Source organism: Hippocampus zosterae, chromosome 20, assembly GCF_025434085.1.
Source record: "Hippocampus zosterae strain Florida chromosome 20, ASM2543408v3, whole genome shotgun sequence".
Classification (NCBI taxonomy): Eukaryota; Metazoa; Chordata; class Actinopteri; order Syngnathiformes; family Syngnathidae; genus Hippocampus; species Hippocampus zosterae.
Genome location: NC_067470.1, coordinates 6,368,420 through 6,379,349, shown reverse-complemented (window position 1 = coordinate 6,379,349; position 10,930 = coordinate 6,368,420). Strand labels below are relative to the sequence as shown.

At 44.3% G+C, this 10,930-nt stretch overlaps 1 protein-coding gene across 1 annotated transcript; it reads right to left on the bottom strand.

The window, feature by feature from the left end:
* Positions 1-608: 608 nt before the first annotated feature.
* pi15a (peptidase inhibitor 15a) lies at positions 609-5,562 on the bottom strand. The gene is made up of 6 exons (XM_052054230.1): positions 5,399-5,562; positions 5,011-5,313; positions 4,092-4,210; positions 3,205-3,337; positions 2,628-2,743; positions 609-1,913 (listed from the first exon to the last, which is right to left on the bottom strand). The coding sequence occupies exons 2-6, from the start codon at positions 5,272-5,274 to the stop codon at positions 1,778-1,780; spliced, it is 768 nt and encodes a 255-aa protein (XP_051910190.1). The 5' UTR covers positions 5,275-5,313; positions 5,399-5,562; the 3' UTR covers positions 609-1,777.
* Positions 5,563-10,930: the final 5,368 nt, after the last annotated feature.

Here is a 10,930-nt window from a genome sequence, read left to right as displayed (position 1 = left end):
TACTAGTTTCCGTTTTAACTTGAGAGCGTACGCTTGAGATTCGAGCGCTTCATGATGTTAGTGAGCTCAACTCACTTCGCAACAGGCAGCTGCTTGGCAGATAGAATTAGTGAGCATTGCTTGAAAGAGGAGGCTCGAAGCCGTTTGTCGCCACTCCAAAGTTAAATCTCAATCTAAAAGAGAACGACACTGTGTATTGTAAGCAACTGCATATTAGCCTGGGGAGTCAGCTAGCTTAATGCTAATGCTAATAATTGAAGGGGGGAAAAAACCCATAGCGAATGGCATGTATGTGTTGGGGTTGCGACCCTTTGCGGGACGGATATTTGAACACAAACAGTGGAGGAGCACATGTAGACAGATAATCTGAGAGATACATTCTTTATCCTCTGCAAAGAAATCTGTGGCATACAGGTTGTTTTATTTGAACAAATATGCCCTAATATGACACCCAGGGTGTACCAAGCCTCGAGCCTTTCAGGTATACGTTTTGCATGTTAATATCTGCTCGGTGAAAGTTATGAATTCATTTTATTGAATTGTAGCTAACTTGCAATGATTGCAATAACAGCTGTTTCCTATTCTATGGTTATCACCACACCTTGGAGACATTTTAAAACCATTTTATTCACAATTTCAAAGCAAGAGAGCAGTTCATTGCATAAACAGCTTGTAGTCAGTGCGGAACATTTCCTGTTTTGTTGAAGTCGCAGCAATGCCCTCTGTTTTTGAGTTGATCACTGATGCAGCAAATGTGTTCTTTTCTTTACTTAACTGCATGCTGTGACTTGTTTCGCTGTACAATCCTTTCATAAAACAATACAAGAAAAAAAAGGAATACTATTTAAATATTTCCCAATACAAAAACGAATAACTTATACAATAATTGTAGTCTTAAGGATAATCAAGGTAAAATGATTATGTACATTTACATTAAAAAAAGAACACAAAGTAAATGTTAAGTATTTGGGATATTTACAAACAATTAAGGTGCACTTGAGTGTTTTGCTCCAAAACTGCATCACAAAAAATATCTCCGATATGTTGTGCTTCAAAAAAAAAAGAAAAATTAAACGAAAGGGTGAAACGGGCAGATTACAGCAGCGTTAAACTGCAGATGGAAGTCATGCACTGCGAGAACTAAATGAGGTGTCGACCACAGCACCAGCATCACCAACACTTGTGTTGGCTTTTGGTTTGATCGTGGTATTATTCAGTTAAACGATACAAAAAGAAAATGTACTGTACAGTTGAACTTTCTAAGTGCACTTTTGGCGATACCTCACAGGCTAAAAATAGACATCCGAGAATGAAGCGTGTGTTGTTGCTATGCCGGCGTCCGTTTGAAGTTATATCCCAACATTCCGACAAAAGCAAGAGCACACAACATGGAGGTGTGATGCCCTAGTAGCACCATAGTGAGCAGACATGAGCAGCTATCGTGATGTCAGGGCCTTGATGGCTACATTGTCAATGGTAAAATGTACGTAGCACCGCATGTGTATGTGTGTGTTTTAAGGACCCATTCTCCATATAAATACATTAAAAAAAAAATCAAATAGAGTCCAGGCAAGTATAAAAAAAAAAGTCTCAAAGTTACATTAATTTACAGTTCACATACACACCGTCAAAATGATCCGCTGCCTTCAAACGTGTCTTCGTGTCTTTAAATAAGCCGTATATACAAAACCGACTGGCCCATGCCGGTTGTGCAAATCGTTATGCCTTTCGATGCCAATAGCGTCTCTGTGGTAGTGGGGCTGGCCAGGGGCCTGGTTTATTTGAACCAGTGCAAGTAGTTGGTCTTCAGAGCAGGGAAGCACATGTTGTTGCTGCACGAGCCGCCGTAGCTGGGGGGGCAGGCGGAGCAGGGGACCCCGACTTTGTAGGGAGCCTCTCCGATCCAGTTGCCCCTGCGAGACGCGACAGCCAGAAGTGTTATTAGACCTTGAAAGTGGGCAGGATGAAGACTAGGAAGAGTGATCTTTTACTTTCAAAAGCTCATCTATGGTGTAAATTGAAACAGATGATTTTTGCTATCCTAATAGTTAGTTTTTGGTTTTCTACCTATTTGCATATGCCATTTTGGGACAAATTGAGATCTTAAGTATGAAAGATTGAATGCATTAAAAAACATAGAACCATGATTTGTGTTCGGCGTGCGTAATCTCATGGCTACAAATCCACATGATGGCAGTTGATACATTTGTAGTGTGTCCAATAGACGACAAATGGCAACTGCCGTGGAGGCAGTCTTAAGTGATTAATCGAGCCCTTACGTGATAAAAGCCAAGTCATGTCGACTCTCACAAGTCAAGAAAGTCGGTCATCCATGGGCAGAGTGCTTTGCATATATCTCAAACCAAGGGGATGAAATCCAAATTGGCTTTAATTCTTGGAACGACTCCCCTTTCCTTTGCTTTTTCTTCTCAAGCGCTTTAGTTGTACAGTACCTGTTTAAAGGCTTGTACTGTATTGAGTCTTATCTGAATCTCCCCCGCAACATGGGTGGCATTTCACAGCTTGGCACGAGCGGGCGACGGGATTAGAGCCGTCGTCGGCCAGCCGTCGTCAGGTGAACTGGTTCATTGGTAAAAGCGGCATGTCGCAACCCGTGAGCTACTTACTTGGGCGAGTAGTTGCAGACTAAATATGTCGCCCGTTTCCACACGGATCCCCAAACGTTCATATTGTGGCAGGTGTGAACGGCACAGCCCACTTTGTTGGAGGTGGCCCACACCATCTGCAAAAAAAAAAAAAAAGATAAAACAGTTGTCATTGAAGGCAATTTTATGCATTATGCCAAGGAATAATGTGAAAGTGAGGGCAAGAAATTCATTTTCAAAGCGCACAGCCGCGCATAGGGAATTATAAAACATTTTAGGTGGGCATCAATTACTTCTGGATTTTTGCCATCAGCATATCTTTTCTGGTATCAGTTGTCAAGTCTTTTTTGTGGGTCTCTTCGTAGTAGACGTGTCGACAAAATAGCGGCAAGCCTTATGTTCAGGGTCACGGCCGCAACCGTTCCAAGTATACAGTTTCATCAGAATGAACGCATGGGCAAAATTTGATGGCTTTTTTTAAATGCAGAAGTACTCAAAATTGTACTTTATTTGGACTAAGAATAAGATGCTGCGTTAGGACGAAGAAACTAAGCAATTTCAAGAGGGCCACTCTGGCTCATAGGAATAGCTTGCCTACCTGTGTATAATGGGTGCACATGGGGCCGTAGCATCTGAGGGGACATCGGGGGTTGCAGTCACGGGGATAAGGAAAGGAATAATCGTTGACCTCGTCGTACCACGGCTTCACAAGCTGAAGGATTGAACGATACCTGTGAAGAGAAGCCCCGCCGCTACTTCAATTGGTTGCGCAGATAGTCAGCTGTGTTCATACCCACAACGGCGCAAACCGCCTGTTTCTTAAAGTGCGTCCACCGGCGAAGAAGCCAAAAGTGGTCTCGCTCATCCATGCAGATTTACGCCACGCGCCAGACTTGCACTGAGCTACGAATGTAGAGCCCAAAATGGTTTGCAAATTAAACATTCCGATAGAAGTAGATAAATGGGTCATTTGCCTTTATTTTAGCTCCTGCCAACCTTATAAGCCCAAAACATTTGCAGGATATATCATAAATCTGATTATTATTTATTGTAATATAAAATAATGCATTGCTTGTGCTTGCAAGAATTTTGATAGGAGGGGATACAAAGTGAAAACAGTCACACTTGGTATTACTTGTGCTCCCCTGAGTCTCATAGTGTTGCTCAAAAAAAAAAAAAAATAATAATAATGCATTGGTGAACGATGGTCCACATGGAAAGTCAAGAGCGACCGAAGGGACGCTTCTTTGTCCTCTTGGGTCACGCCTGAAAGCATAGTTTCTGTTTATTTGAGGGGGCACACGAGCATTCCTTGAGCAGTCACCAGGTCACCGTTCAAGGGGAAGAAAAAGGAAGGCAGGGGGTGGGAAGGGGGTGCAAGGCAATGACCGTGACTGCAAAGCAGCGTCATGCCTGCTGAGAGTGCTGCAGCAGATGTTGCCCATGGGTGTCTGGGGGGGTGTTAGAGGTTCGCAGTTCACCTACCGTCCTGTCCTGACGGAGAGGTTCTGACCCAGAAACCTGAGGAGGTGAGATGGGCCATGCTCCCACATGCAGGCGTGGGCCCAGCTCTCAGCTGACTTGGCCAGTGTATCATCCCACACCTAGACACACACACACACACACACATGGAAACTATTACACAAGTCATGTAAAATATAAACACAAGATCCGCTCCATCTAAGTCACATTTCGCATTCAGCTGTGAGCTACGGCATCCATCAAAACGGTTACATAAGAGAAGTGAGCGGACAGGCAGCCGTCACGCAACTCTTTGATCCAGAAGACCTTTTCTTCTTCCCAGCGCTGAAGGCAAATTGGACAGTTTCCAATTGCGGAGGCAAACACTGGCGCGTACATGTGGAGCATCCAAAGATGATTGAACTCCACAAACGCTTTGTAATGAATAAGAGCCCAAAACAGAAGCGGCACTTTTCAGAGTAAGGAACCATATTTGGTCATTTGAGCCACAATGAACAGCACGTGCATTCATGAAAGAACCCCCCGCCCCCTCCATCCCTCCATTTTCACTTTAGGTTAAAACATTATTATTGCATTATTGTTGTTGAGGTCATGATAACAAAATATAGAGAAAATTGCCTTATATATATATATATATATATTTAAACATTTTCAATGAAATATGACATTGAATAAATAGTTAAGCGCTAAGATGATTTCCTGGCATCACTATGAACACCGGTTGCTATAACGTCATAACGAGTCATTTGACTTTTGCTCGAAATCGCTGTTAGCGTCGCCTTAGTGCGACGACGCTCCACTAGGATACACGACCCTTTGCTTCCTTTTGGAAATGATTGCATAGGTGCTCCAAACTGCTGGCCAGGGGAAAAGCGACAAAGACTTATACAGTGCATTGACCTCGTGTAAGATTCAGACTCACCATGTATTCCATGTTGGACGCAGGGGGAAACACCTTGCCCCTCACTTTGTTGTGGTAATCAAGAATAGCCACCATGTCGGTCTGACTAATGAAGCGCTTCCTCCTGCTTTTCGAAGAAGAGCCGCCGTCCGTCCCGGCGTCCGCGCTGCTCGAATTGGCCGCGCGCAAGGCAGAGGAGGTGTGCGCGACGGTGACTGTGACTGCCAGTGCACTTGTTGCGCAATGCGCGCACAAAAAGATGAGCGCAAGTAAGTGAGGCTGCATGTTTTTGCCGGCTCGCCGTCCTTCGCGTCGTGGTCGGACCTGCAATGGAAGGGAATGGATTTCTTGACTCGGTGCAGGATAGCAGTCAATTACAATTTAATTGGACAAGAAATTCCTGGCTGACCTTTCTTGTGCGGCGCTACCAAATGAGAGATGGGAGAAAGGAAGGGCTCAAGTTTTCCTCCGCTCGCAGTTTCTGCAGCTTTGCAAACTATAAGAAGTCCTCGGGTGTAGTTGGTCTCTGCGGGTTTATATAGTCTTACCAGGGGGACGATGCAGGAAGTGCACTGGGACGTAGCGGACCACCCTCTCCCCCTCCCCCCTGCATGGTCATCTGCAATACAGCATAATTTGTAAACTGTGTGTGTGTGGGAGGGGGGGGGGGTGAAGGTCTGCTTTAGTTTAAGGATAATGGGAAATAATCATTCACAATATTGTCATCAGATCCAGTTGAAGAGCCAGATAGTCACTTTTCACTGAATAACAAAATCTCTGGTACATTCCATAAAACTTTAATAGGAAGTTGGGGTGGGGGTGGGGGGTTCTTTGAAAATACGTATTTTTAAAACGTATGCATTGAACTATATATATATATTTGTAAATATCTATAGAAATAGGCACACATAGATGTATCCAGTTATTTGTAAATAGGTAAATACACTCTAAGGAAACCAAAATACTACAAACAGCACTGCAAACCACAACGGTGGTAACAGAAAAATAATAAAGTCAAAATTGCAAATTCATTCTAAATTGGCTAATGATCCAAATCTACAAGAAAGGCCCGCCAGCATTCTCAGATGCTCCTTGTCCGGGTTGTGAGCTGCACAGGTCCAAACATCCATTGATCTTTACTGAGAACAGATTTGCCTCCGTGCACACAATGACATTTGTTTGCTTCTCCACACGATTTGAAGTGTGAGTAAAAAGCGAGGCGGATCGCTTTTTTATACAGTTTTTATGTGTTGTGACTCTCCAAAGATACACGGATGAGCTCTATTGGTGACTTTTCACGAGCATTTTGTAGATTACACTTGTTCGCCGTGCGGCTGAAGCTGTGTGGTTTTCCAGGGCAAGATGCCGAGAGCAAGGGGGGGGAAGAAATAACACTTCTGTCGGTCATCATTTTCATTGGCAGCTGCTGAAGGCATTAAAGCAAGTGACGCAGGAAGAAATTTCCTGCTCCCCCCCCTCTTCTCCTCTCCCTCCTCTCCCTCTCCCATTTTTTTTTGCTGTGCCTCTGCTCTCTTTCCCTCCATAATTTTGTTTGTAAGCGCTGAACATTTCAGCCGCAGAACTGTCACGCCATACAGGAGGTATATGCTTCAGTTTCCGCTTGCCACCGTTGGACTTTGTTAGCATCGCCGCGAGGTCGCATTGGGCACATATTGTCAATTCTCAATGTCGTGCTGCTCTTCATCACGGGTGAGCTTTTGGTCGCCATCCAATTACGGGGCACTTTAAAAGCCAGGGGGAAAAAAAGAGTTCATATTCACAGCTTTGGGCCATTGATGTTGAAGACGAGACAAATGGTTATTTCTATACAGGCACCCCGATTGATTTTTGAATGACATCCGATCCAAGACGCTGGAATATAAGTGGGTTCAAAAGTCACAAGATTCTCTCTGGGTCGGCAGAATTATGAAAACACCCCCTCGTATGATGCACGCAGCGCGATTCGACGCTACCACAAACTGCACAGGAAACAAGGAGTGAACTGCTACATCGAGACTTCGCTTGACTTGACTTAGCAACAAAACGCGCTTTTTGGGAGTCTAGTGTTGTGGTCACATTGCACGATTACATCTGCAAAGTATTTGGAGTAATGCTCACATATGTTATCAATATTTTCATCCACTGACCATCATGTAACCTCTATTACAGGCCAACTAATTCGATTATTGGCTTAGGACAAAACACATAAATTGCAATTCAAGATCCACTCTTCTTTTCGCCCACTCTTAAACATACAGGCACGCACAGGTTTTCACGTGCCGCCTCTTCAAGGCCCCAGATGATGCTCCCTCCCTTTCCAATTGCCGGCCCACGCATCAAGTGAACCCAGTGACTTTGTTGCAAGCCTTATTATCGAAAGATCATCCCAATAATTAAGGGGTTGTTCAGGGCATATGCCGCTCTGTTTTGAAAAGCCCTTTTTTTCCCCCCCATTTGAAACATTTAAACGACAATTAATCGTCCCGTGCATCCGCTCTCCCCTTTCTGGAGGCCTCTCAAAGTCCAACGTGAACCGAATGAGGTCCAAGCAAGAAAGAAGTAGAAAAGCTTAACAAATGATGTAAATCCCACTAACACCCGTGGGAGGAAAAATAGGACTCAGGTTTGACAATTCAATTCAAGTAACTCCATTTCATGGCTCTGCTATTCCGACAGCACTCAAAGTGCGCAGATTTGGCTAAAGCGTGCCCTCCACCCACCCACAGTTATTGCTACTTTGCTGGCAGCAGTGGCAGCAGCAAATGGGAAAGCCATGTGGACGAAAAATACAACAAATGTGATTCGCCATTACTGTATTTGAATGTACTTTTATGATCCTTTAAGACTCGGTGGATTGTCTTTGCCCTGTGTGCAAAGCTAAAAATAATGCACCGTTTCCTCATTCATTCACGGTAGCCCTTAGATGAATGCTAATTTCCACAGGGTGTGCGCACCATATGCAAAAAAAAATTTTGGAGAGTTCGTTGGCTTGGATGCCTCGAGGCAGTTTGTTGATTTTTGTTGGCGATGGGGGCAAAAGTAATTGATGACATGTCATGAGTGGTTTCCATTGGTGGGAAGCCCAGATTCAAGCCACCTTCCAGATAAAGCTGCTAAACAATGCGTCTTGTCCCACGCCGCATCACACAAAATCCATTGTTGGCTCTGCTGAGGCTTTGTTGACTGGAGAGTTTCAACTTGGTTAAAGCAAGTTGAGGAGTGTGTCTTTGCTCCACGCCCAGTCCAAAAGAGAAATAAGCAGTGTTGAGTCATTCAATAAATTGGATCAAAGAGCGCCCTCGCCGGGTTTCGGTTTGATTCAAAATTAAATTCCTGCTCTGTTTTGACCGCATACACGGCAGTGATTATACAACATCACTGATGGGTTTTCCCATGGTGTCCGCAATGCCAGTTGGTAAACAGAACCATGCTTACAGCTGAAACGACACCCTGGATAACCCGAACCGCGTAACCTTGTTTTTACTCAATCGCACTGGACTCCGTGAACAAGAATGTAGCGAATGGTCTGAATGTTGTTGGGCTGATTTTTGTTGGAAATTTGCAGTGGCAAAGATGAGACCGTCAAGCGCTGGATGTTTAGGATCCTCGGTTTGAAACAGACTTGTGTTCCTAACGAGGCAATCTATCAGCAACCTATGCTGTGTAAAGTCATTTCGTAGTTATAGTCAATGTTAGTCTGACATTTATGGGCTCATAATATCGAACATTCAAATCAAAGAATATTGCAGTCACCTTCTTTTGCCAAACGATGACTTACTCGCTGCACCAACCATTTCAAACTGAGAACCTCAGGGAATGATTGGTGCGTATTTCATCAGAATTTATAGTCCGCGGAAGACCGTCAAAACTGGAAACAAATCACTGTTCACAATGGGGCTGCAAAAATGATTGAAAACGCCGTAATACGTACGTCAGGCCCGCAGTGGACGACGCCAGATCGTGTTAAGAAAACATTACACCAACGCACGTCGAGGGCTTGTCCTCAAAGCCACTTCCCCGAAACAAATTTTTAGATGCTTGGTGATCGTTTTGGTTCTGACATCCGCGTGTGAGGCTTCGATCGAACTCTGCCTGAATGCCGTTCATTTTACAAACCTAGTTGAAGGCTACTGTTGTAAATGTGTTGAAATGAAGTAAGCAAGAGTGTAACAATGCTATCCCTTGTGTGATTGTACTCGGGCTTTCTGGCAGGTAGCTCCTCGATCGGGCCCTAAGAGGCTCAAAGAAGATAAGCCCACCTAACAATTTGCATGTTGTCCAACGGTGAACGGTGCAGTTCTCCAGATGTCACTACTGCACTCTGGACACATTTTCTGCAAGTCGGAGACGTCCTCCGTGATTCCGGCTCCGCACCGCGCAAAAGCTCCTTCTAAGTGCCAACTAAGCTAGGATCAAATCTTCTTACGCCCACTTAGGCAACAATGACTCAAGCTTTTCTTTCACCTTGTGATAGTGTGCACACTTGAAGGCGTAATGGTGAAAACTTGAGTCGTCCCGACTGCAGAGTTTTACTGCTTTTGCAGATTTTCAACCTTTCGCAAGACAGATTTGTGGCATTTCACGGAGGCGCAAGAAAGAAAATCCAATGTGGACCCATCGTTCCCCAGTTTTTCACTCAAACGGCAAGGCGAGATTTTATTGCACTCAAATTGTAAGGCGGTCTCGGTTTCAATCCAGACGATAAATGAATAGCAATAAAGTGTCATCCGTGCATTGTTGCTTTTCTACAGCACTTGTGCCGGGATTGACTATTTTAATGATGAAAAAAGGTCATTGACTAAGACAAACACGATTCAACCAGGAACATGTCGCTAGCCTCTTTGCCTTATCTGGCTCGGCTTGCTTGCGTTTGGGAACAACCTTAAGTCCTTCCCTTCAGTGTCTCCGGGTAGCACGTGTCACTTGTGCAGGTTTCCCCCGAGCAGAAGTGACATGTTAAACTTTGACAATTACAAAACGTATCCTTGAATTCAATGAAGCGCTGCCGGAAAAGGCTCAAAATGTAAATGATGCTTGGAAAACGAGCCCTCGTACCAACTGCTGTAGAAGCATCGAGAAAAGGCCATGATGGGTGTTTAGGTTTTGGCATCGTGCTCCTGGGTCCCAAGTGATAGTTTTTGGTACCAGCCGTCATGAAGGTACGCCATAAAACATCTCGTCTCTAACTTTAGCTTCCCGATGTTTTTTTTATGTTTGTCTGTCTCACTCACAGCTGACATCTGAACCCTGAGAAATGTCTGTGTTTGACCACAAGCCTGCCCCAGTACAATCTTACAAGGCCTGAGCATCAAAGATGGCTGTAAATGTCTTATAGATGGGTGAGAATATGTGTGTGTGTGGGGGGGGCAAGGAATGTAACATGTCAAAAATAGATACACTGCCGAAGCGACATATTTCTGAGGATCCCCTCATATGCCCTCCCCATCTCCACACACACATACACAAATAAACACGCACTCCGCCCCGCTTGTTGCAATCCCTCCGGTTTTTCCCACACTCTAAAGAATCATGTATTCAGCGTCTTTTTTGAATGACAATATATTTTTTAAAAAGTTTGCTTTGACATCATCGATTTTGTTCCATTTTTACAACTGCTATGTGAACCGCACGTGTCAATTGGATTGCGCCGTAGTTAATGATTGACATATCCGTTTAATAGTTCATAACTAAAGTAAATACTTTTGATGATCAGAAACAAAGCAATGGGGGGAGGCAACTCAGGCAATTTCTTAGGGCTTCAAGAGATGGCAGACATTGGCCCATACAGTATCAATGATGAAACAGTGGTACTGCAAAGTATTTTCGTGCCCAATGTGGCACGAGGCGTGGCGTAAATCTGTGCAGGGGCGGGCTAGACTAAGTTTTGGTAATCTTGCAGACACGTGCAAACTGGTGAAGTGTGACGTATTTCAAAATAAGC

Bases quoted from the DNA above. Each gene is read 5' to 3' on its own strand.
- pi15a (XM_052054230.1), bottom strand. From the start codon at position 5,274: ATGCAGCCTCACTTACTTGCGCTCATCTTTTTGTGCGCGCATTGCGCA. The intron at 4,211-5,010 runs GTGAGTCTGAAT...GTGTGTGTCTAG, and splicing joins CGTCCAACATGGAATACATG to GTGTGGGATGATACACTGGC. The intron at 1,914-2,627 runs GTAAGTAGCTCA...CGCGTCTCGCAG, and splicing joins GTCTGCAACTACTCGCCCAA to GGGCAACTGGATCGGAGAGG.